General features: G+C 46.9%; 1 protein-coding gene across 5 annotated transcripts; it reads right to left on the reverse strand.

Annotated features, from left to right (window-relative positions):
- Window positions 1-26,130, reverse strand: ZNF667 (zinc finger protein 667). Of its 5 annotated transcripts, none has more exons than XM_043434726.1 (6): window positions 25,389-25,562; window positions 17,468-17,632; window positions 13,082-13,173; window positions 11,471-11,597; window positions 10,043-10,135; window positions 1-1,026 (listed from the first exon to the last, which is right to left on the reverse strand). In XM_043434726.1, exons 3-6 carry the CDS (start codon window positions 13,112-13,114, stop codon window positions 1,010-1,012), a joined length of 270 nt encoding a protein of 89 aa, XP_043290661.1. In that variant the 5' UTR covers window positions 13,115-13,173; window positions 17,468-17,632; window positions 25,389-25,562; the 3' UTR covers window positions 1-1,009. The 5 variants fall into 5 exon arrangements, with proteins under 5 accessions (XP_043290661.1, XP_043290658.1, XP_043290659.1 ...); XM_043434723.1 differs by lacking the exons at window positions 1-1,026; window positions 25,389-25,562 and adding exons at window positions 2,692-5,499; window positions 26,000-26,130; XM_043434724.1 differs by lacking the exons at window positions 1-1,026; window positions 25,389-25,562 and adding exons at window positions 2,692-5,499; window positions 25,916-26,022.
- Between the last annotated feature and the right edge of the window lie 370 nt (window positions 26,131-26,500).

Raw genomic sequence — 26,500 nt, forward strand, 5'->3', positions numbered from 1 at the left:
GTTTGAACAAACTCTGGGAGCTGGTGATGGACAGGGAGGCCTGGCGTGCTGCAGTCCATGGATTGGCAAAGAGTCAGAGAGGACTGAGTGACAGAACCGAACTGATAGGAAACAATTAAAAATGAGTGCACAATCTGCTTTGACGTTTCCCAAAGAGCTCCTCAGTTTCTTCTAAATGATTTAAAATTCATTCCATTTTTTGGCAATGTGGCAGAAGTACTGAGAATCAAACATAATGGGGCAGCAAGAGGTCAACTTGGCACAAGATGTCAAGCCAATGTCAAAGGAAGTAGGTTCTGCTTCGTGTGGAGTCGGCAGCTGAGGGGAAGGTGGCTTGGTCCTCGAGGTGGGGTGGCCTGAGGTTGGGGGGAGACTGAGATGCAGGATCAGTGGAGGCATCTGCACTTTAAGAAGTTAAATGACACAAAATTCCTGAATTTAAAATCAGTTGGTGAATTTGGGGACATTCTCATTTCTGATCTGTTACCTCTGGCCCAGATTGCCTGAATTTTTTTACATATGAGCCTGAGAAAGGAAAAACTGCCTATTCTTTGGTTTTTGTTCTTTTTCTGCCTTCTATTGGGTTAACTAAGGATTTTTTATTATTCCATTTTATTTGATTAATTGCTTACATCTCTTTAAAAAATGTCTTAGTGGTTACTCTTATGGTTACAATGTACATCTCTAATTAACCGGAATATATCCCCAAGTAACATTAACAAGATATTACACGATGTTTCCTAATCTCTCCCATCCTTTGTGTTTGTCATCTATTTACACTTATACTGCTATAGCATACTGCTGTTGACAGCTATCTTCCAGACGGTTAGATAAGTCTACAGTTAAGAAAAATTATCTTACCTTCATTTATTCCATTTGTAGATCTTCATGCATATCCGAGTATATGCTATGTTTCACATCCCTTCTGCTTAAAGAACTTCATATAACATTTCTTTTAAAGTAGGGTCTTCTGGCAAGGTGTTTTGTTTTTCTTTCTTTGAGAAAGTCTTCATTTCTCTAACAATTCTGAAAGACATTTTCATGAAAAATTTCATAGAGACAGTCCCCCCTCCCCATTTTGTTCCTGTATAATGTCTTAACAAAATCTTTCCTGATATTAAGCTTTATAGATTTATGCTCTGTTGTCATTATCCATTATTTATTCAGATATTTCTTTTTCATTTTTTTTCAGATATTTCTCATCAGTCATTTTCTCTGTTTCTTCTGGGATTCCATTATGTTATGTGTTGGGACAACAGATCTTTCCCCGCAGCTCTTGGGTGATCTATTCTTTGCTGTCACCTCTACCCTCCTCAGTGTTCCAGTTTGGCTACTTTTTATTGACTTACCTTCAAGTTCAATTATTCTTTCCTTGGCTGCATCAAGTATACCTATGAGCCTGTTGAAGGTTTTGTTCATCTCTACTGTGTTCATTTCTTATTATTTCCATGTGATTCTCACAGTTCCATCTCTCTGATCAAATGACCCATCTAATTTGCCTGTTAAATACCTTTTTCATTAGAGCCTTTAACGTATTACTCACAGTTATTTAAAATTCTGTGTCAGGGAGTCTGGTTCCAGTTCTTGATTGCTTTTGTCTCTTGGTGGTGGGTATTGATTTTTCTTGTAGCTTTGTAAAAATTACTTTTGACCAAATTCCATGTATCTTGTGTTGGGCAGTAGAAACAGAAGTAAATAGATTTTAATTCTTAGAAATGGTCATGCCATTTCTTCTGTTAAGCCTTTCATGTTTTCATTAATATAGTTAAAAACTGGATGAGGTTTAAGGTTGCTTGTTGCTATGATTACCCTAAGTTCATCACAGCCTTCAAAATTCACTAGTGATTCCTTAAAGTGAGGGCTTGTCTTTCACAGATTTATCTCAGTGTCTGGGTAACCTTCAAAATTAGGTGTTCCCTTTTGACTATGCCTTAAGAGAAAATTTGGCTAAACTGAGGTTATTTTCATTCATTCAATATTACTGTTTACCACTTCCTTTGCGCCAGTCACTGTACTAAATGCCAGAGCTTGTAACTCCCCTAATACCTCACAACCCTCTGCCATTAGTCTGTACATCTGTGCTTTCTCTGTTGCCTTCAATAGCCTCCCAACATTTGTGTGCCTAGTAAATACCTATTCTGCTGTTAATACGATCAGTCTCCAAAAGTGATCCATCACCATGGAGTTCACTATCCTCGACATTTGTTGTGTACCTTACATGCTTCCATATTTAAGTAGTCTGTATTTCCTAAACTGCAAGTGCCTGCAGGCAGGAACAGTGTCTTATTAGTACACATGACGTGTTTCAGGTGTGTGACCACTGCTTTGGAACCAGCGTCTAGGGCAGATTGGCAGAGGACTTAACGAAGCAGGGGGCTGTGTGTACAGAACGGCTGGGAGGAAAGACGCGGCCCCCCACGAGCTTTCTGTGTCGTCTGCTCATCCGTTTGCCTGAAGTGCTGATTTTTATGCTGATCTTGCAGACTGATGTGACAAGTTTAAATGGAAAATTAATTGTTCTATTATACTGCATGCATGCTCCCTTCATAAATCCAGTTGTTATTTTTCAGCTGTGGTCAAAGTTAGAGTGACCCAACCATGTGGTCAAACAATCCACATAGTTGTCTTAACAAGATATGGGTATTTTCAAAAATAGCTTTTGCAATAGGAAAACACACAGAAGAGTCCAACTGTATATAACTCAGTTCCAAAAAAGAACTCTGATTTTATTTCTCACATATTTTGCACAAACCGGAAAGAGGGACTGAACACTATTGTATACATGGTGAACAGCTGACAAGAAAAGAGCCTGGCACAGAAATGCAGGGTTTTTCTCATGTATTAAGTTTAGTTTGCCATAACGAAACACCATAAACTGAGTGACGTAAATTCATTTCTCATGGTTTTGGAGGCTGGAAGTCTGAGGTCCGGATGACACAGGCTGGAAACTGGTGAGGGCTAGTTTGTCTCCTTGTGTCCTCGCACGGCAGAGGTCTCTGGCGTCTCTTCTTTTAAAAACACCATTCCTATTATGAGGACCACATCCTCGAGACCTCATCTAACCCTTACTGTATCCCAAAAGGCCTCAACTCAAGTACAGTCACATTGGGGGTTAGTTTTTTAACATGAATTCAGTCCACGACATCCCATTCTCCACCAATCACTTGCACACCAGTGTTCTTACATAAAAATACCAATGTTTATTCATATAAATATAAATTCATATACAAAGAAAATAAGTTCTCCCCATTCTGAAGTTCCTCATTCTTCAGTACATCCTGTTTTTTTCCCCATTAGCTTGTCCCAGGCTTGTTAGATTTTTCATACCATGAAGATCATATATCTTCATATCGATAGAGACAGTATGGTAATGATTCTATTGCTCCACACAATTATGAGTGCTATTATCTCTTTACTCAGTCTTCTTTATTGTCACCCACAAGTTGCTGTTAGCTGAAAATGGCACCCTGGTGCCACAGAGAAAATCCCTTCTGTGATACTTCTAAGGGACAAACTCAAACTCTTTTTTCACGTGACCTTAAGTCAGGCTCACAGCTCCATCCAGAAAAATGATTTACAATTTACTTTGTTGTATATAACCAATGAAATAGCTTTAAAGTTACAATGAAAATAAAGTATCAGTTATTTTTATCAAATGAAGAATGCTCTTCATTAAAAATGACTGACCCAATCATCTGAGCTTGTTATTTTGAAACTAAGATGTATGATAAAGTCACTGCTTCATTGGATTTCAAATCTTCTGGTCAAATCATCAATTACTTTTGTTCTTTGGCTTTCAAAGTGGGACACATCATCAAACTGCCCCATTTTTACACAGTTTGTGTTACAGACATGCGTTTTCCCATACCTCTGTCTCTGCTACTTTGCTGGCCTCCCTCTCTGCTTTTACATATTTAAAACAATCTTAAGCCTTTTCCTCAGAATGTGTATTCTGATGTCGAATCAAGGATGAGCTCCGACTGTATGCCTTTCCACATTTACTACATTCATAGGGTTTCTCTGAGGAATGACTTCTCTGATGCCGAATAAGATCGGAGCCGCTGCTAAATGCCTTCCCGCATTCATTACATTCATAGGGTTTCTCTCCAGTGTGACTTCTTTCATGGAGGATGAGGGATGTCCGCTGGCTAAAGGCCTTCCCACATGTCTTACATGTGTACGGTTTCTCTCCAGTGTGAATTCTTTCATGTTGGGCAAGGTGTGCACTCTGACTGAAGGCCTTCCCACACTGATCACATTCATAGGGTCTGTCTTCACTATGAATTCTCTTATGTCTCGTAAGAGAGATGCGGTGACTGAAGGCTTTCCCACACTCCTCACACTGATAGGGTTTTTCTCCAGTATGAATTCTCTGGTGTTCAATAAGAAATGACTGGCGGCCAAAAACTTTACTACACTTATTGCATTTGAAGGGTTTCTCTTCAGAATGAATGTTCTGATGTATTTTAAGGTTGGCAGTTCCAGAAAACATCTTCCCACACTCTTTACATTCAAACAGTTTCTTTTTCTTTGTATGAACTTTCTGGTGTTGGATAAGGGATGAATGCCGATTGCAGACCTTCTCACATTTATTACACTGGTATAGTTTCTCTTTATTATGAATTCTTAGATGTAGAATAAGGGTTGAAAGCCGCCTGAAGATCTTCTCACATTTATTGCATTTGTAGGGTTTCTTTGAATTGTGAATTCTCTGATGAAGCATAATGGATGAAATTCTATTAAAGGATTTCCCACAATTTCTGCATTTATAAGGATTCTCTAAATGGTGACTTCTCTGCTGTAGACTGTGACTTAAGGCTTTTTCACAAGTTTTCTCTCCAGTATGAATTCTTTTATGTATAATAAGGACTGATTTCTTACTGAAGGCTCTCCCACATTTATTGCATTTGTGTATTTTCTTTCCACTGTGAATTTTCTTATGAAGTAAAAAAGATGACATGCGAATGAAGTCTTTCTTACATTTTCTGCACTGGTAGACATTTTCAACAAAGTGGCTTTTCTGATGTATACTGAGAGATGAGCACTGATTCAAGGCCTTCCCACAGTCAAAGACTTCCTTTTCACCATGAATTTTCCCATGTAGGAGCAGGGATGTCCTCTGAATGAAGATTTCCCCGCATTTATCACATTCAAAGCTTCTCCTTCCATTGTGAATTTTCTGGTGAAGAATGAGGGATGAGATCTGTCTGAAAGCTTTTCTACAACTACCGCATTCATAAGGCTTCTCCCCAGCATGAGAATTCTGATGAAATTTAAGAGATAAGCTTTGGCCAAAGAACTTCCCACAGTCATTACATTTTAAAGATTTCTTCTCTGAGTGTACTTTCTTGGGTTTTATTAGGACTGAATTTTTCCTGCAGCCTTTCTTTCCTGTGGGAACTTTTTGTGGCGTGGAAACGGGTTTCTGATAGATGCTTTGCCCAGATTTGTTGCACTGATTTGGAGGTAACTTCTTGGTCTCACCTTTAGACCCTAAGTCTGAAAGACATCAAGAAATTCAGTTTGTTTTCCTGTGCTAAAAAATGAAGCTGTTTGCAATAATTATCGACCAAAGTAATAACAATGATGATAATCAGAGTAATAACTCTTTGAGTGTTTTATTATGGTTTTAACATAGTAAGGACTTTATAGAAATATTTAATAGCAGAAATTCACAGAAGTGCAACTTGAAATGAATAGTTTTATTATTTAATAAATATATACCATATACTTTTGAAGAAAAGCTATGACAAACCTAAACAGTGTATTAAAAAGCAGAGACATCACTTTGCTGACAAAGGTTCATATAGTCAAAGCTATGCTTTTTCTAGTAGTCATATATGGATGTGAGAGTTGGACCATGAAGAAGGCTGAGTGCTGAAGAATTGATGCTTTTGAACTGTGGTGCTGGAGAAGACTCTTGAGAGTCCCCTGGACCACAAGGAGATCAAACCAGTCAATCCTAAAGAAAATGCTGAAGTTGAAGCCCCGGTACTTTGGCTATCTGACACGAACAGCTGACTCATTGGAAAAGACCCTGATGCTGGGAAAGATTGAGGGTAAGAGGAGAAGCGGGTGACAGAGGATAAGATAGTTGGATGGCATCACTGACTCAATGGACAAGAGACTGAGCAAACTCCAGGAAATGGTGAAGGACAGGGAGGCCTGGCATGCTGCAGTCTATGGGTCACAGAGCTGGACAAGACTTAGCAACTGAACAACAACAACATATACCACATTAAACTCCATAAACTGTTCAATAGATAAATGTAGTTTTTACTATAGGAAAGGTCCAGGAAAGGCAGAAGGTAAACTATAGACAGACACAATTTGCCAAAACTCAAAACATAAGAAAAAGATGATCTGAATAGGTACATATCTATTTAAAACACTGAATCAGTAATTAATAACCTTCCAAAACAGAAAGTACCAGGCCCATATGTGTTTGGGCTAGTGAAATCTATGAAACATTTAAGGAAGACATCATTCCAATTCTGCATGATCTCTTACAGAGGACAAAAGCAGAGGGAATACTTGCTACCTCATTGTATGAGGTCATCATTACCTTAACACCAAAACAAGACACACTATAAAAAAAGCAAAGTACAAACCAATATCTCCATTAAATACTTATGCAAAAATCCTAAACAAAATACTAGCAAGCCAAATTCAACAGTACACTAAAAGGATCATACACATGAGTGAGTCAGATTTATACCAGAAATGCAAGGATAGTTCAACATAGGAAAATAAATGTAATATATCACAATCACCAAATTAAAGGACAAAAACCACATGATCATCTCAACTGATGCAAAAAAAAAGCTTCTGACAAAATTCATCACTCTTTCATGATAAAAAAACACTCAATGAGCTAGGAACAGAAGGAACTACCTTAATTTCACACCAAAAACAGTCTGAACATTTATTAATTTGAATTAATAAGTTAATTAATTCAGTGAAGTGGCAGGATATAAAATCAACACTCAAAAATCAGTTTTGTTTCTATATACTACCAATGACCACTCCATAAAGAAAATTGAGAAAACAATCCCATTTACTATAACATCAAAAAGGATAAAATACTTAGGAGTAAGTTTAACCAAAGAGATGAAAGACTTGTACACTGAAAACTACAAACATTGCTAAAAGAAATCAGAGATATAAATAAATGGAAAGACATCCTGTGCTTGTGGATTGAAAGACTTAAAAACTGTCCATACCACTCAAAGTTATCTGCAGATTCAATGCAATCCCTATCAAAATCCTAGTAACATTTTTTGCCAAAGTAGAAAAAAGTCTTAAAGTTCATATGGAATTGCAAGGGACCCTGAATAACCAAAACACTCTTGCAAGAGAGAAATGAAAAAGGATGCTTCAGACTTCCTAGTAATTAAGATGGTGTGGCAGTGGCATAAAGGTACACACACAGACCCGTGGGAGAGAACAGACAGCCCAGAAACAAACTCATACACATCTGGTCAGATGATTTTCAACAAGGCTGCCAAGACTGGCACAAAGGGGAAAGAACAGTTTCTTCCACAAATGATGTTGGGAAAACCGGGTACCTACTTGCAAAAGAATGAACATGGACCCCTTATTTACACTATATACAAAAACCAACTCAAAAATAGACTAAAGACCTAAAATGTAAGACCAAAAATTATTACACTCCTAGGAAGAGAACACAGGAGGAAAAGCTTCAGGACATTGGATTTGGCACTGAATTTCTTTGATATGGCACCAAAAGCACAGGCAGCAAAATGAAAGAAGAGAATGAGAGTACATCAAACTTAACTTTTGTGTTCCAAAGAAAACAACAGGAAAAAGACAACCTATGGATATTGCAGATTGCATATATGATAAAGGATTAACATGCAGAATATATAAAGAACTTCTACAACTTAAAGACAAATGACCTTATTAAAAAATGGGCAAAGAACTTGAATAGATATTTCTCCCAGGAAGACAGACAAATGGCCAATAAACACATTAAAAGATGCTCAACATCATTAATCATTAGAGAAATTTAAATCCACAAAATCTCCTCACAACATAAAAACAGCCAATATATATATTAAAAAAAAAAAATCAACAACAGAAAACAAGTGCTGGTAAGCATGAGCAGAATCTGGAACCCTTGTGTGCTACTGGTGGAAATGAAAAATGGTGTAGCCACTGTGGAAAATGGTATGGTGGTTCCTTAGAAAATAAAAAAAAACTACCATATGATTCAACAATCCTAACACTGGGTACATATCCAAAGGAACTAAACCAAGATCTTGAAGAGATTTATCTGTACATCCATATTCACTGCAGCATGAATCACAGTAGCTAAGAGATGGAAGCAACCCATATGTCCACTAACAGATGAATGGATAAAGAAAATGTGGTATATATATATATACAATGGAATATTATGTAACCTTAAAAAAGAAAATCCTGTCATGTACTACAACATGGATGAACCTTGATGACATTATGCTAAGTGGAAAAAAGCTAGTCACAGAAGGTCAAATACTGCATGATTCCGTTCATATGATGTATCCATAGTAGTCAGAATCATACCAAGGGCTGACTGGAGAGATGGAAAGAATTAATATTTAGTGGACATGGGGTTTCAGTATTGCAATATTTAAAAAGTTCTAGGTACCTCTTGGGAGAAGGCAATGGCAACCCACTCCAGTACTCTTGCCTGGAAAATCCCATGGACAGAGGAGCCTGGTAGGCTGCAGTCCCTGGGGTCGCTGCAAGTCAGACACGACCGAGAGGCTTCCCTTTCACTTTTCACTTTCATGCATTGGAGAAGGAAATGGCAACCCACTCCAGTGTTCTTGCCTGGAGAATCCCAGGGTTGGGGGAGCCTGGTGGGCTGCTGTCTATGGGGTCGCACAGAGTCGGACACGACTGAAGCGACTTAGCAGCAGCAGCAACAGATACCTCTTGTTCAACAATGCAAATATACTTAACTGTACATTTAAAAATGGTTAAGATGGGAATTCCCTGGCAATCCAGTAGTTAGGACTCTGTGCTCTCACTCCTGAGGGCACAGGTTCAATTCCTGGTCAGGCAACTAAGATCCCACAAACCAAACAGCACAGCCAAAAAATAAATAAACAAAAACTAAATTAAAATGGTTAAGATGGTAAATTTAATGTTATGTGTTTTTTTTACAATTAAAAAATTAAACTCATAACTGTAAAAATGAACTAAAAACACAACAAAATTAAAAAGCCCATAACTTGACCAATCAAAGAGGAATCTATTAATACTAGAGAAGGAAATGAGTTCTCGAAAAGCAGTCAAAATAAACACTTACGGGAAAGATTTTTAATTTTTTTTTTAAGGAATGACAACACTGCAAGTAACATCCTTATAAATACAATCACTAGAGAAGTCAGAATACACACACTTTCTCTGAAGGGAAATATGAAAACCAAAGCAGGATGGGGATGGGGCTATTAAAACCTGAGCTTCTGAGACCAGAAGCTCGGTTCAAACCCCACCTTTGCTGCTACTTCCCAGCTAGATGACCTTGGGCAAGTCACTGAACTTCTTTGGCCCTCAGTTTCCTCATCTATAAAATAGGAATAATCAGAGGACCTACCTTACAGAGCTGTTGGGAGGAACCTGTACTTAAAAAAGAGTATCAAGGACTTCCCTGGTGGTCCAGTGGTTATGAATTCACCTTGTCATGCAGGATATGCAGGTTCAACCCACAGTCAGGGAACTAAGACTCCACATGCCAGGGAGCAAATAAGCCTGCGAGCTCTGGAGCCCATGTGTCATAACTCGGGAGTCTGTTTGGCAATCCAGCATGACGAAACTAAGACCAGATGCAGCCAAGTAAGTAATTTTTTTTTTTTTTAAAGAGTATCAGATACCTAGTGAGAGGCTTGTTGAATATTAATTATTCTCCCTCTGAGGACACATACTGAAGAGACTTGAGTTTTCTGCCCAACTTTGGGGTCTTTGAGGTGGAGAAAGTGGCTCTCAACTATTATCTTAAAGATGTTGCCCTTTATTGATGAAAGGCACTCACCCAAGCCCCGGCGTCTTTTCACTGGGTCCACCATCCAGGGTGCTTTCCCTTTCTCCAATAAGGTGATCACATTTGGTCTCCGAAAGCAAAGTCCTACAACACAGGAAAAACATTAAAACTGAGCATGATGTGGGCACCACAGCTATTAGAATCAGGCTTGGTCTCAAGAGAAATGGGGTTTATTCATGCAAAAGCAGCACAGAGGATGTGAAGGGTAGGTGGAGAAAAAGGATGAAAGGTCAGTCATAGACAGCAGAGCTATTCACTCCTAACTCTACAAAACCAGCTACTTTGGGGAAGAGTTGGAGCAGAGACTCCTGAGACTAGTCCTTCAGTTACAGTCTTTCCACATCCCCGCCTGCGGTCCTCTGGTCTGCTGTAGCCCACACTCCCACAACAACTGCTCCCTGTCAGCGTCCACCAGTAGCAGAACAGGTGGTTTCCACTGCTGCTTTGCTTTCTTCCCCTGCGACTCCCAGAACGAGCCCCAAGCTGCCCCCTCAGGAGGATAAACAAAACAGGCCGTGCTCCCCTCCCGTTGTGAAGTCTGAGTCCCATCCCCAAAGTCCTAAAAACTCCAAACTCTTCCCTCTGTCCCCCCAGCCCTAGGATGGAGGATGTGTCCTGTAGTTACCATCTCTATTACCTCAGCGTCCAATATTCACCTTTCAGTAGTACCTGTTAAGTCAATTCTTTATTTCTCTCAAAAACAACCCAAGTCCTCAAAGGTTATATTTTATATAGTTACTATTGATATATGACCAGTACCTACAACTCCTAGACATATACCCAAGAGAGATGAAAATATGCATCCACACAAAAATTTGTACATGAACATTCATAGCAGCAGATTCGTAACAGCCATACAGTGGAAACAGCCTAAATGCCTATCAACTGGTGAATGGAAAAAACAAAAGGTGGAATATTATTTGGCCAAGAAGAGGAAATGAGATACTCATATATGCTACAATGCAGATGAACTTCAAAAATATTACTTTAAATGAAAGAAGTCAGACACAAAGGACAACATATTTGATTTCATTTTTATTGAACACCAAGAATAGAGAGATTCATAGACAGAAAGTAAATAATGGTTTAGTGTTTGCCTAATCTGGGGACATTAGTTGGCACAGGTAAATAAAAAAGTGATTGATGACAGTTACAGGTTTTCTTTGGCGGGGGGCGCGGTAATGAAGATGTTCTAAAATTGACTACGGTGATGGGTGCTCAAGTCTGTAAATACACTTGAAAATCCAACTGAACTGTATACTTCCATGGGTGAATTGTATAATATGTGAATTATACCTCAATAAAGTTTTTGTTTTTTTTTTTAAAAAAGCCAAACTGGAGTGGCTTCTGTTTCCCTGACTAACTGATTCATCGCCCTCAACAGTCCAGTTGTGGATCATGGGCGCAGGAGAGCCTTACCAAGAGAAACCAGGTTCTGGTAGTTTTCCAACATGACGTCTTCATACAGATCCTTCTGTATGGGGCTCAGCCATTCCCACTCTTCCTGGGAGAAGTAGATGGCCAAATCCCCAAACGTCACTGGCGCCTGAAATGGAAACGCAGACGTCCTTTCACTGTGGGCTTGTGCTTCCACCCGGCGGGAGAAGACAGTGGACTTCCAAACAGGGAAGACACATGGTACCAGGGTTCTACTAAGGAAACACTTGAGGTTCTGAGATCAAAAGGGGCAGTTGTAATAAATAAAACACAATGCAATATGATACAGGTGGTATTAAAGGTTTTGTTCCATAAAAAGCATATCAACTTGGACTTACACGGCACTGACAAAGACAAGGCATTCTGCTAGGTACCCTGCACCCCTAGCTCATGCTGGGCAGTGACCGGGGCACTGCCAGAGGACCACAGCAATGTCACAGATGTGGGAACTGAGGTAACTTACTGGAGGTCTAACAGCTTGTAAACGGAGAAGCTGGGGTTCAGTCTGGGCAGTCTTGCTTCTGATTCATGTGCCTAACCACATAGGAGTGCATTATACATGGCAAAATTTTTGCAGATGTTATCAAGGCTACTAATCAGTTGACCTTGAAACTAGAGGAAGTAGCCTGGATTATCTAGGTCGGCTCGGTGTCATCACAGGAGCCCCCAAGAGCAAAGGATTTTCTCCAGCTGGTGGAAGAGGAAAGCGGAAAGGGAAGTTGGGGAGTGGTACTGGTATTGGTATGAGTGGTACTGGACCTGTTGATGCTGGTTTGAAGATGGGATGAAGGGAGCCACATGGGAAGCGGAAGGCGAAGGAATGAAATTTTGCCAGCAACCACTGAGTTCAAAGAGGACCCTGAGCATCAGATGGGACCACAGCTGGCAGACACCTTGGTTTCAGTCTTATGAGACCCAAAACAGAGGACCCAGCTAACCCAAGCTGGGTCTGAACCCCAACCCACAAACTTGTGAAAATAAATGTATGCTGTCTTGAATGGCCACTTTTGTGGCAATAGGAAACAAATACACACAACTTGAAGAGCAGAAGTGTCTATTATGAGAAACTGCATTCAGGAGGCTTACTGTAGAAAATCACTTGATCGCTAAAATCTTGAAACATGCCTATTATAGGAGGCTGCCTCACTGGCCTGGCTCAACTAACTCTATCTGAACACCTACAGGGTCAGAAATCTCTCAAAGTTAGAGAAATTTCCTCCTCATAAATATGGGCTGTACAAGTAGAAACAAAGCAACATGAGAGATTAACTCCGGAGGACAACATCCAGCCCTCTGCCCCAGCAGGTCCCACCTGGGCACTCATGTCCACCTTGAGAAATCACGGTGTCTCTGGTCTTCTCTCTGGGGAGGGAAGACAGGCAGAGCCCCTGGAGATGCTGAATGAATAGGTGAAAGGTCAGGCGCACAATGAGAAAAAAGGAGAGGGGGGCCCTGCTCATGCTCCCACCCTCTGAGGTGATGGAAGGAAACCAGGGACCAGGTCTTGGCTGGGTCTCCATGGGGCAGGAAGGAAAGAAATGGTTTCCTACAAGGCAGAAGAACTTTCCTGAAGGAAGAGCAGTCACCACTTACCTTGGACTTGGACTTCCCCCGAGCTGCAGGCATCCTCTCCTCCCTCTTGCGGGCTCACAGCTGGAGGAGGGCAGAGCACTGAGAAGGTGGGCCTGGGGGAGAAGAGAAGCCTTGAGACTGCCGGGGCCACTGGGAGGGCCCACAGCCTCCGGGCCCACACCTTGGTCACACACACTGGGGAAGTCAAGAGCATCATCTGAAACATTCCTGCCCCTTCTCAGCATCAGGGAGGAGCTGCAGCCAACACCATCTATTCCCAAGATCACAGGAGGCGCCAGGTCAGGAGACACTGAAAGGGGCAGACGCCTGCTCTTCCAGCTGACAAGGAGCTGTGGAGTGCCCGCCACGTGCCAGGAGCTGTCCCAGGGGCTGGCGGGGGAGCAGAGTGGATAAGCACCCGCTCCCGGGTCTCTTACGTTCCAGCAGGGAGGACAGGCCCACACAGAGCCCAGTGTGAACTGAGACCCCTGCTGTGAAGGAACCAGGACATGAGCAGGGAAGGAGGGGCAAGTTGGGGGGCAGGGGGAGGCGGGGGAAGGCCTCTCCGAAGAGGCGCCGGAGCTGCGGCACTCACAGTGCAGTGCACCTGTGAGTCACCTGGGCGCGGGGAGAAAGGCATTCTGGGTAGGGGTACAGCAGGTGCAAGAGCCCTGCTCAGACCCACGCCGGGCGCGGGGAGAAAGGCATTCTGGGTAGGAGTACAGCAGGTGCAAGAGCCCTGCTCAGGCCCACGCTGGGCGCGGGGAGAAAGGCATTTTTGGGCAGAGGTACAGCAGGTGCAAGAGCCCTGCTCAGACCCACGCTGGGCGCGGGGAGAAAGGCATTCTGGGTAGGGGTACAGCAGGTGCAAGAGCCCTGCTCAGACCCACGCCGGGCGCGGGGAGAAAGGCATTCTGGGTAGGAGTACAGCAGGTGCAAGAGCCTGCTCAGACCCACGCCGGGCGCGGGGAGAAAGGCATTCTGGGTAGGAGTACAGCAGGTGCAAGAGCCCTGCTCAGGCCCACGCTGGGCGCGGGGAGAAAGGCATTTTTGGGCAGAGGTACAGCAGGTGCAAGAGCCCTGCTCAGACCCACGCTGGGCGCGGGGAGAAAGGCATTCTGGGTAGGGGTACAGCAGGTGCAAGAGCCCTGCTCAGACCCACGCTGGGCGCAGGGAGAAAGGCATTCTGGGTAGGAGTACAGCAGGTGCAAGAGCCTTGCTCAGACCCACGCCGGGCGCGGGGAGAAAGGCATTCTGGGTAGGAGTACAGCAGGTGCAAGAGCCCTGCTCAGACCCACGCCGGGCGCGGGGAGAAAGGCATTCTGGGTAGGGGTACAGCAGGTGCAAGAGCCCTGCTCAGACCCACGCCAGGCGCGGGGAGAAAGGCATTCTGGGTAGGGGTACAGCAGGTGCAAGAGCCCTGCTCAGACCCACGCCAGGCGCGGGGAGAAAGGCATTCTGGGTAGGGGTACAGCAGGTGCAAGAGCCCTGCTCAGACCCACGCCAGGCGCGGGGAGAAAGGCATTCTGGGTAGGGGTACAGCAGGTGCAAGAGCCCTGCTCAGACCCACGCCAGGCGCGGGGAGAAAGGCATTCTGGGTAGGGGTACAGCAGGTGCAAGAGCCCTGCTCAGACCCACGCCAGGCGCGGGGAGAAAGGCATTCTGGGTAGGGGTACAGCAGGTGCAAGAGCCCTGCTCAGACCCACGCCAGGCGCGGGGAGAAAGGCATTCTGGGTAGGGGTACAGCAGGTGCAAGAGCCCTGCTCAGACCCACGCCAGGCGCGGGGAGAAAGGCATTCTGGGTAGGGGTACAGCAGGTGCAAGAGCCCTGCTCAGACCCACGCCAGGCGCGGGGAGAAAGGCATTCTGGGTAGGGGTACAGCAGGTGCAAGAGCCCTGCTCAGGCCCACGCTGGGTGTGTGGAGGGGAGAGAGTGCAGGTGAGCGGGAGCAGCGTGAGGGAGCAGGGAAATGGTGGGCCTGAGGTGACTGGGGGCAGCAGGGGCTGGGTCATGAAGCGAGTGATAAGCAGTTTGGAACTGATCTAAGCATGATAAGGTGTGGGGAGGGGTGGTAGCTGAACAGAGGAATGATGCCTGACTTAACATTTAACAAAAATTTTTCTCGGTGGCTATGTGGCGAATACTATGGATGTGTGTTGGTGGGGTAGGAAGCAGGAAGCAAGAGCTGCAGAAGGGGCTCATTAGACAGGTGTGCAGAAATCTCAAAGAGATACCTCAGTGGTGTGCACCAGGGTGAGAGAGTAAGAGGTGAGATGCCAAGAATCGCCTCCGAGGGAGGCCCTCTGTCGCCCCGTCACTCTAAACCTGTGCTGTCCAACATGAATACCAGCAGACACCGAGTTCTGGAAATAAGAAACTGTTTCATTTTATTTCAATTCATTTATTATTAAAACCATAAAAATGATAAATACTAGAATCATCGAATTAAAATTTATCACTAATGTAAGACTAAAAACTGACCCTTAGTTCAGTTACTATAAAACTTTTAAGTATGTCTGGAACAATTTGGGTTTGTTTGTTTTGGCCATGCCATGTGGCTGGTGGAGTTTCTCAGCTCCCCAACCAGGGATGGAACCCAGGCCACAGCAGTGGAAGCCCAGAATCCAAACTACTAGGCCACCAATAATAATAAATATTACAAAATTTAAATATAGATCAAATATCTCCAATAAAAATTAAGTGTCTGGATTGAGGTGAATTCTAACCATAAAATACATACCTGATTTTAAAGACCTAGAATGAAAAAAAAAAGTAAAAAATCTCATGGGTAATTGTTTATATTGATTACAAGTTGAAAAGGTAGTATGTCAGATATACCATATTGAGTTTTAAAAGGTATTATTAAGACTATACAATGTTGGAAAGACAGTCTCTTCAATAAATGGTGCTGGGAAAACTAGATAGTCACATGTAAAAAAAAAGAAAAAAAGAAAGAAAGAAGATCATTCTTTAACTCCATACACAAAAATAAGCTTAAAATGGATTAAAGATCTAAACATGAGACCGAATACTATAAACCTCCTGTAAGAAAACATAAGCAGAACACTCTCTCATATAATCACTGCAATATCTTTTTCAATCCATCTCGCAAAATAATGAAAATAAAAACAAACAAAAACAAATGGGATGGGACCTACTCAAACTCAAAAGCTTTTGCATAGCAAAGGAAACAGTAAACAAAGCAAAAAGTCAACTCACAGATTGGGAGAGAATATCTGCACCGATGTGACTGGTAAGGGATTAGTTTCCAAAACTTATAAATAGCTTATGACACTTAGCAGCATCGAAACAAACAACCCACTCAAAAAGTGGGCAGAAGACCTAAGTAGGTCTTCTCCAATGATGACACACAGATGGCCAGTTGGCACATGAAAAGAAGTTCAACATTTCTAATTATTAGAGAAATGCAAATCAAAACTACAATGAGGTATCACCTCACTCCAGTCAGAATGGCCATCACCAAAATCCTAAAACAATAAATGCTAAAGACAGTGTGGAGAGAAGAGAACCCTCCTACATTATGGGTGGGAATGTAAATTGGTGCAGCCCCTATGGAGAACAGTATAGAGGTTCTTTAAAAAACTAAAAAGAGAGCTACCAGATGACCCTGCAACCACAGGCCTGGGCATGGATCTGGAGAAAAACATGACCTGAAAGAATACATATGCACCCAACGTTCACTGCAGCACTGCTTACAGTACCCAAGACATGTAAGCAACCTAAATGCACATTGACAGAGGAATGGATAAAGATGTGGACATATATACAATAGAATATACTCAGCCATTAAAAAAATGAGACAATGCCATCTGCAGCAACACAGATGGACCTACAGTGTTTTACTGAGTGAAGTCAGACAGAGAAGGAGAAATACTGTTTGACATCCCTTATATGTGGAATCTAAAAAGAAAGGATACGAAAGAAGTTACAAAACAGAAAGAGATTCAGACTTAGAGAACGACCTTATGGTTGCTGTAGGAAGGTCATGTACACACTGCTGTATTTAAAATGGATGCTGGGTAGTCTGCAATGTCTGCCAATTTCCATGGTGCAAATACTGCCATCAGAGTGCACTATGAGATATCAAACTGATGCCCCTCAACCTGAGGCTGCGGAGATGTGTGCACTATGGGCCTGCGTGAGCCGGGGCAGGCCAGCTCCAGCACTTCACTGCCACGTGGCCTCTAAGCTCTTCTGACTAATGTCCCTGCACAGCAGAGGAGAGCTAATGTCTAGCTCAGCAGCCTGAGAACACCCCAAGGCAGCTGCCCCACCGCATAAAACTCCTGAAGTCTTCTGTTTGTTTTCTGCAACAACCATATGACTTTTGCATTCCACGTCATGATAAATCTGTGTTAATATAAAAACTGTGTTTAAAATCATACCAGATTCTTCCTTTCTGATTCTTCAAGTCAAGTGGACTGCTTTAGGAAGTGGCACAGCATCCATCCTATGGTTTCTCATAGCCGCTTGTGCTCGTCACACACCCTGAAATTGAAGGTGCGTGATTCTTGTCCACGAAGTAATTTCCTCCAAGGAACTCAGCACGGCTGGGAGGAAAGAATAGCAGTTTGTCATCAGATAATTCTGGATGCAAAGTTTGCCTCTGCCGATTACTGGCTGTGGGAGAGCTACACAAAGCCTCAGTCTGCTCATCTGTACAATGGGGTAAACGCAAATCTGCTGTGCCCTTAGCTGGTAGAAGTTTACCTGAGTTACCCTCAACAACAGGCACACGGTTATTTCTCGCCTTCCTTTTCCTTTTTAATTTGGTATACACCAAGCATCACCAAGGATGCCTGACACCCACCAAGAGGGCTGCAGTAAGAATTCTCACACAGTGCTGGTTAGAGAGAGACTGGTGACTTGGCAATACTGCCTAAGACTGAGGGTGCACATACTATTTGACCCAGGTATTTCTGGTACGTCTTTGGACATTCCTGCATGTGTGTAAAATGACAGGGTTTGCAGGAGGAGGCAGGACAGTCCTACAGTGAAGGGCATCCACCTGGAGCCAGGCGGTCTGGGTTTAGCTTCCGACTTCGCCACCCACTTCCTGTGTGACTCAGACACCCTCCCTGTCCTCTCTGGGCCTCAGCTTCCTCAACAGCCAAATGAGGAAAATTACCAGGACAACTCCACAGGGCTGCTGTGGAAACTAAATGAAAGAAAATACTCAATAAACTCAGGGGAGTGCCAGTGCTAAACAAGTGTTAGTTTTTACATTATCATTACCTTACTAAGTCCAAGCTCACAGAGCCCAGCATATGACAGACCAATAAACCGAGAGATGATGGAACAAGGAACAGCGACTTTATCTGGAAAGCCAGGAGACTGAGGAGGTGGCGGACTCATGTCCCGAAGAACCACCTTGCCTAAGTTAGAATTCAGGCTTCTTTTATGTGAAAAGGGGAGTAAAGGCAAAGTAAAGACAAACACTTCCTGGTTCCAATAAGCCTCTGAAAGCAATGTGTTCATTTCTTCCTTCTTAAAGTCATTCACAGGTGGCCCTGGTCAGGAGGATTCTGGAGACCTAAACAAAGATATTTTACCTCCATGCTCATTACCTGGCAGACAGAGTTCCCAGAGGTGGGCCACTATGTATAATTTAAGCTTACAGGCATGGCCCTTTAGTGATTAATTTGTAACAGAATACAAAGGTTCTCCCCATTGCAATTAACTACCTGTCAAGAGCCTGGAAACAACTGCCTATCAGTAACAAAAGGAGTGACTGAACGCTACATGCACATACAGGGCACCAGGTAGCTTTAAAAGGAATAAGGCAGCACTATACCAGTGGGTCTTTCCTGGGGGTAAGTTTGCTCCCAGGAGATGCAATGTCTGGGACATCTGCAGTTGTCCCAGCTTGAGGGGCGAGGTGCTCTAGGCCTCTAATGGGCAGAGACAAGAGACACTGCTAAACATCCTACAAGGTACAGGACAGTGCCCAGAGCATAGAACAAACAATCAGGCCCACGATGTCAGCTCTACTGAGGTTAAGAAATCTACTGTGCCTGTCGTGTGTGAAACGATTTCCAAGACATGGTGTAATGATGGGAAATAGGTGTAGAGGAAAATGCTTAGGGGAAAAAAAAAACAAAACAGGATATGAATACTTGAGTGAAAAGGCACAGACAAGTTCTGGAAACAGAATAAAGAAGTTGCTAGCAATGACTGTCCCTGAAGAATGGAATTGGGTCACTAGGTTTCAAAGCTCCCTTTTCCCTGTCTATGCTTTGGCAAACGCACAATCACCTCTTCAAAACAACACCACAAAATAAAGAGGCTGGATCCCACTACACCTCAGGGCAGGGCTCTAAACCGGGTCCATATTCTGAGTCCCAGACCACAGGGTGGGAAAGGGCTGTGCAATTTTAGCACAACGCTAAAGTCTTGCTCCTAAGATGAGGATGGCTAGAACCTGCATGAGTACGAGCTTCAGAAATTCCTGGAGAGCTCCACCCGCACTGCTGCCAGTGTTGCCAGCTCCTGGCTCGATACCGCGGGCCAGAGCCTCAGCCCTGACTGCCACCCCAGGCCCGGGGTGAAGGAGCCGAAGGGCGTGGGCGTGGGCAATGGGGGCCGTGGGAGATGTCGCTGCTTCCCCGAGCGCTATGCCCCATCCATTCAACAAGGACACGGCCAGCATGACTACAGGCGGCAAGGAGGTGACCAGGACCCCCATGACACTGCTAGGCAGGAAGACTGCGACGGCTGCAGGCCCTGTCCCACCAGAACACCCGCCTCGGGCCCACCTGCCAGGGTGTCACAAACCCCACCAGCTATGGCAACGTTCTCACTGAGGGCTTCCCTGAGGTCATACATCTCTGCGTGGGGTCCCCATGGTGCTCACTGGCCGCAAGACAGAGCTGAGGAAGGACGCGGAGCGGCTGCACAAGTTTCAGGAGGCCCAGCTGGAGCCTGGCACCTGCACGCAGAGCCAGCATGCCCCCTACTACCTGGAATGTTCTGCCGTTTTGGGAGAACGAGGAGGACATCTGAGAGGCAGCCAAGACTGCCCTGAGCACTCTGCAGAAGGCACAGAGGCAGAGCAAAGCTGCGCACAGATTGCCCCCCCGATCCAACCCCCTCCCCAGGTCTCAAAGGGCACCTGGAGTCGGGCGTCTCCAGGACCTCGTGTCTGGGGCCTGGGGTCAGGCTCTTGACACATTCTGGAACTCTCTCCTTTCCCAGCTGGGGCGCAGACCACAAGCTCCCCTCCAGCCGACGTGATAGTGGTGGGGAGGGTGGATTCTGTCCCTCTGTACCCGGAAGCTGGCATTTGGCACCAGGACTCAGGAGTGCCCTCATCACAACCAGCCCCCAGCTGTGTCCCCCCATGCACAACAGGTCATCAAGGCCTACGCCTGAAATGCGAAATGACGTCCGGTACGTGGACCAACATGGACTTGGCGGCCTTCCACAGCTCCCAGGTCTGTTCTCCCAGGTCACCCCTCCCCAGGCTCCTGAAAAGGCATGGCTGCATCCTCCAGATTCCAGCTTTCTCCCCCCAGGAACTTGGGCAACACGGTGGGGCTGGGGCCCATCAAGGGACACAGGCCCCAGCCCGGGGCGTGGGGGCTGCAGCAGCCCCCTCCCACCTCCTCATGCAGAGGACTTCAGTCTCAGCCCTCAGCCCAGCCACCATCTTTCCAGAGCTGGACGCACAGCGGGCAGAGAAGAACTTCTCTCAAAAAGCATTCCCTGGACCATCTATCTGACTCCTGCTCAGCGACTCCTCACCTGCAACCTTCCCCCAACCACTACCTGCCAGAAACCCAAGATGAAAAGTGACATCAGCTCCAAGTGACCTTAGGCAAGTCGGGTGTCTCTACAGACTGTTGCCTCACCTGCAGAAAGACAGCACTGGCTCATTAAACCGTCATCACACTCCCCTCTGTCCCTCACAAGCCCCACTTCCGCTGAGAGGTGGAACCCAGGCCATCCTGGCCGCCCAGGAGAACAGACTCGATGAACACCCAGCACAGATTCACTGAACCTCCTGGGAGGTCTGGGGTCAGGGGCCCCCGAGTTTTTAAACAAGTGCCCCGGGTGACTCTGATGTCCCACAGATTGGGAGCTGGTGGCTCCCGAGTCAGCCCGGGAATCAGCATTACCTAAGATGAGCTCATAGCAGCAGGTGGTTCCTGCCCACCCCAGTTATCTCCCACATCAGCCCTCTCCCTGGCCCAGTGCTTCGGCCTCCAGTGGGCCAAAGAAAGAGAATTCTGAAGTCCACTCTACCCCACCTAGGTTCCCCAAGGCCCAGCCATGGCCTGGGGAATCAACAGAGCATTCAGTCCAAGACCTCATGGAAAAATCATAGTCTAGGGCAGAGGCCCATAACATACAGTGTGTGTGCCAAATCTGGCCACTATCTTTGTAAAGTTTTGCTGAAACACACAAAAAAGTTACTGGACAGTGGGACTTCCCTGATGGCACAGGGGATAAGAATCTGCCCACCAGTGTAGGGGACACAGGTTCGATCCCTGGTATAGGAAGACTCCACATGACATGGAGCAGCTAAGCCTGTGCGCCACAATTAATGAGCCCACGAACCACAACTACTGGGCCCACATTCTGCAACTACTGAAGCCTGCACACTCAGAGCCTGCGCTTCGCAACAAGAGAAGCCAAGGCAATAAGCCCGCTGCTCACCGCAACTCGAGACAGCCTGCGCAAAGCAACAAAAACCAAGCACGGCCAAAAATAAGAAATAATTTTTTTTTAAGTTACTGGACAGTGGCCAGGCCTCCCCTCTGGGCACAGCACACCCGTGATCCGGGGGGCTCTGCTGGGTGTTGAGCTGGGGACGGGTCCTGACATACCTGAAAGGCACACAGACTTGCCGCCTCTGTTCAGCCAGCTTCTTCCTGCCGCACCACCTGTCTGGTATTTTAAGCTCACTCTTACCCTGAACCTGAAAGCCCCAGATGCCAAGGATAGAGGATGGTACTTTCATCAAAGACGCAAGCGCAGCTGTAACAGAAAACAGGCTTTGCACCTGAATGTCAGCCCTGCCATTTTCTCTGCTGGGCATGGGAACAGATTTGACTTCCTCACTTAAAATGGGATGGGGCTAGGAATGTCCCTACTGCAGGGAAGTGCAGCGGTCAGGACTACCTTTAATAAGATATTGAAAGCACTGGTATCTCCTCTTCCCTCCCCACCATCAAATTAATTTCTCTGATTCTGAGAAGCCCCAGAGGAGCCCCCAAACTCTCACAGCTGTAGCTCTCAATCCTGTTTGTACACAGTAATCTCTCAGGAGTTTTTTAATTAAAAACTGATGCCGGGGTCTGATGCCAGAATATCAAGTCAATCTCTGGGTCTCTGGGACCTGAGTCCAAGCAAGTCTTACTCCTATCTTCAAAGATTTCTGCTCTATGCAAAGGCACAGTTTAGAACTACTGCCCCAGTCTCGGAGCCCCAGGCTGGAGATCTCCCTGTTGAAGCCCAGACCTGATGAGCACTGGGGAGGACAAAGTCTTTGATAAACTCAAACTCTTATATTCCCTGATCAAAGAATTCCAAGGAGGGACTTCTCTGGTGGTCCAGTGGTTAAGAATCCGCCTGCCAATGCACGAGACACAGGTTCAATCCCTGGTCTGGGAAGATCCCACAGGCCTCGAGGCAACCAAGCCCACGTGTGCCACAACTGCTGAGCCCGTGCTCTAGAGCCTGGGATGCTCTGCTACGAGAAGCCACCAAAATGAGAGGCCCGCGCACTGCAACTAGAGTAGCCCCTGCGCCCCACAACCGGAGAAAGCCCGAGAGCAGCCACGAAGGCCCCGTGCAGCCAAAAAGAAGTCAATAAATCAATAATCTTTTAAAAAAAGAATCCCAAGGAGTCACTCCTGGCTTTGGAGTTAACTGAGATGTCCACAGGAAGCCTTGGTGTTAATACTGAAAGTGCATCCACTGTCACTGTATAATCCCTTCACCCTGCTTTACTTTTTAAGATACTTATTGCCACCTGTTATAAATTTAACTTCATCTCTCTACTACATGCAAGCACCAGATGAGTAGAAACCCAGTCTGTCTTGTCAGCCTGGCCCACGGCAGGTATCTGAATGCTGAGTGAGGGACTGCCTCTCAGAGCCTACCCAGGCTGCAGGCCACAGATACTGTTTTTTTCTTTCTCATCTCCGGAACAATATCCCTTTATCCCCTCTCTCGTTGAGCGCCCCCCCGCCCCGGCCCACCCTCACGCCCTGAGAATGTTCATGGTGTGCCCTCATCATGGTCCTGTACACTAGTAGTTCTTAACTAGGAGGACTGTATCCTCCACAGGACACCAGGCTGTGTCCACAGACATGTCTGCTTGTCAACATTGGGGAAGCGGGGTGTGCTACTGGCTTCTAGTGAGTAGAAAGCAGAGATAATGCTAAATATCCTACAATATACAGGATGGCCCTCCCCTGTACCCCACTCCAATGAAAAACTATCTGACCTTAACTATCCAAAGTGCCAAAGCTGAGAAGCCCTGGAGAGACTGACAGAGGTCTCCAGATCTCTGTGTTACTAGGAATACTTCTCCCCAGTCCCTGCCACTTCCCATTTGGGATGGCAACCCCATACGCTCCCTTGGGACAGCTCCATCCAGGAAGACCCTCTGCTCCCGCCCTCCCAGGACCCTGACCAGAAACTTCTGAATGTAAGCTTGACCTAGACTTTAAGGTTATTCTACCTCTCGACCGGAAACCCTTTCCCTGGGGCTCCGCTTTTTGCTTTTCTTCCTGTGTGGATTTTATTCTCTGTGAAATCTCTGCAGTTATTACACTAATAATAAAGCAATTATCACTTATATATTGCTTACTTGTGTCAGGTACTTTTCGATTGGGTTGATCAAAAAGTTCATTCCATTTTTTCTATAACATTTTACAGAAAAACCCAAACAAACTTTTTGGCCAACCCAGTACCTGACATTCACCACAAGCATAAGATCAGTACTATTATCTCCATTTTGCAGTGGCAATATAAGTGACCTCCCCCCAAATCACACAACTGAGTGATGGAACCATAAGTCCCAGAGTCACCCAAGCTACACTGGTAGGAAGCAAACACACAATCACATGCAGTCACAGGTCCCAGAGACCAGGGAAGACTGCATGTGTGTGTGCGCTCACGTGTGTGTGTGTGTGTGTGTATGCAAACACACAACCATATGCAGTCACAGGTCCCAGAGACCAGGGAAGACTGCGTGCGTATGCGTATGCATGTGTGTGCGCGCACGTGCTCAGTCTTGTCCAACTCTTCTCTGACTCTGTGAACTGCAGCCCCCCAGGCTCCTCCGTCCATGGGATTTTCCAGGCAAGAATAATGGAGTGGGTTGACATTTCCTCCTCCAGGGGATCTTCCCAACCCAGGATAGAACCTGCGTCGACAGCATTGGCAGGCAGGTTCTTTACCCCTGTGCCACCTGGAAAACCACGGCTGACTCTGCCCGCCCTCCAGACGCATTAATGCAATAACAGGCAAAAAGGAGCAACTGGGCCCGAAGAGTTCCGCTCCTCAGCTTCAAGGATGACCGCCCAACCTCAAGTTCAGAGATGGAGATTCCGCCAGCATTCCCCACTGTGCTCCCACCTCAGGGCGGGGACAAGGACACACGGCCACCAGCACGACAGCGAACACCCGGAGCCCACACCGCGCTGTGACAGCCACGCTCCGTCCTGGGAATTTGGATTTCACGACGTTACCCCAGGTAACCGTCCCAGCGCTGACGCGGGTGCTGTCATCACCCGATTTTACCCAGAAGCCCGCACGCCTGTGAAGCGGCGCAGCGTCCTCCCCACGGGGACCCTCCTCCCGCGGCTGCAGGGAAAGACACGGCACGACGGCGCCGTGACAGCGCCACCCATGCACAACCGCAGAGCCGCTGACGTCGGACAGCCACCGGGTCAAACCACGCAGCCACGCCAGACAGCGCCACACACACACACACACACACACACACACGAACGCGCTCCAGCGGCACGAATCCTCACAGCCACACTCACACGCCCGCCCCCGGCGCCTCCCCTCAGGCGCAGTCGCTTATTCCTCACACGACCACCACAGACCTCGCGTGGAAACACGAACGCGGGCCCGAGGCACGTCCCCGTCCCCACACGGCCGGCTCCGTCACAGACCCGCAGAAACGCCACCATACGCCCTCCTCCCCTCACAGCACGGCGGCGCCACCTCACGCTTCACACACAGTTCTTCATCTCACACTCCGTCACCACACGACCAGACACGGCCCCCCGAGCGGTCGCGAGCGCCCAGACAGACAAGCTCAGCCAGACACATATCCACACTCACCCGGTCCTCCCGGGTCGCGTCCCGGCGGCGACCACAGCAGCTGCGCTGGCACCTCGCGCAGGCCCCGCTCCCGGGTCGCTTCCCACGCAAGCGCACTCCCCGGCGAGACCCCCGGGCCCCCGCTGCCGGCCCCGCCCCGTCACGCTCGGGACACGTCGACGGGCCGCGGCCCCGCCCTCAGGGCGGCCCCAAGAGCGCGAGGCCCCGCCCCTAAACAAAGCCACGCGGCGCGCAGGCGCTCACTCACCTCGCCCACGGGCTCGGGCCTGAAGCCCCGCCCCCTCACACGCCGGCCGCGGCATGCAAGCTCGCGCATTCCGAGCCGCTCTTGGGGGCGGGGCCCCGCCCCAGGCCCCGCCCCCCTGCGCCGAAGCGCGCAGGTGCAGGGTGCGCTTTGCGCTCCCGGAGGCGCCACCTGTAGAGGTCCTTAGGACGTCCCGTAGACGGATTCAGATGCTGAGGCCCTTCCTTGGGCCCTTTAGCCAGACCCAGTCTCCCCAGTTCTCTGCCCTCCTGGACATCCATACCTACACGCTCCCGTCCGGGGGCGTTCCATCCCAACACCCCTTCCTCTGCCCCCAGGGCTTAAAGGGACGTGGAGCCGGGCTCACCCGCGGCCTGGAACGCGCGCGCTGGCGCCTGCGCACTGCGAGCTCAGGCTGCTCCTCCCAGAAGCCTCCGGGACGTGGCGCGGCTCTCGACGGGCAAGCCCGGGTCGTGACGTGAGGTTGAGGGATCCCGGCTCACGGTGGCTCCGATCTCTCTGGCCCAGAGTCGAGTGGACCCAGGAGAGGGGCGAAAGGATGGTCCTCCAGAACAAGGATGGAATCTCGTTTGCGACTTGGCTGAACGAACTGCCCCAGAGTCCTTTGCGTGGCGCCTTTCGAGACTCGGACTACACCTCCCAGGAGCCCCTGCGGCCTGTTTTCACGCCTTGTGATGTGTGTGGGCCCGGTGGGGACGCGGGCGCCCTCTGGTGGCGGCGCGTGAGGTGATCGCGAGACTGAGACGACGGGACGTGTGAGCTCGCTCCCGTGATCTGGGCATGCGGGTGCCGGCTTGCGATTGTGCGTTGTGTGTACGTAACCCACCATTTGTGGTTGTGTACTGAG

This window comes from Cervus canadensis, chromosome 18 (genome assembly GCF_019320065.1).
Source record: "Cervus canadensis isolate Bull #8, Minnesota chromosome 18, ASM1932006v1, whole genome shotgun sequence".
Taxonomy (NCBI): Eukaryota; Metazoa; Chordata; class Mammalia; order Artiodactyla; family Cervidae; genus Cervus; species Cervus canadensis.

Bases quoted from the DNA above. Each gene is read 5' to 3' on its own strand.
- ZNF667 (XM_043434723.1), bottom strand. From the start codon at position 13,114: ATGCCTGCAGCTCGGGGGAAGTCCAAGTCCAAG. The intron at 10,136-11,470 runs GTAAGGCTCTCC...CCTGTGTTGTAG, and splicing joins CCAGAACCTGGTTTCTCTTG to GACTTTGCTTTCGGAGACCA. The intron at 5,500-10,042 runs GTGAGTGCCTTT...GATGTCTTTCAG, and splicing joins GAAAAGACGCCGGGGCTTGG to ACTTAGGGTCTAAAGGTGAG.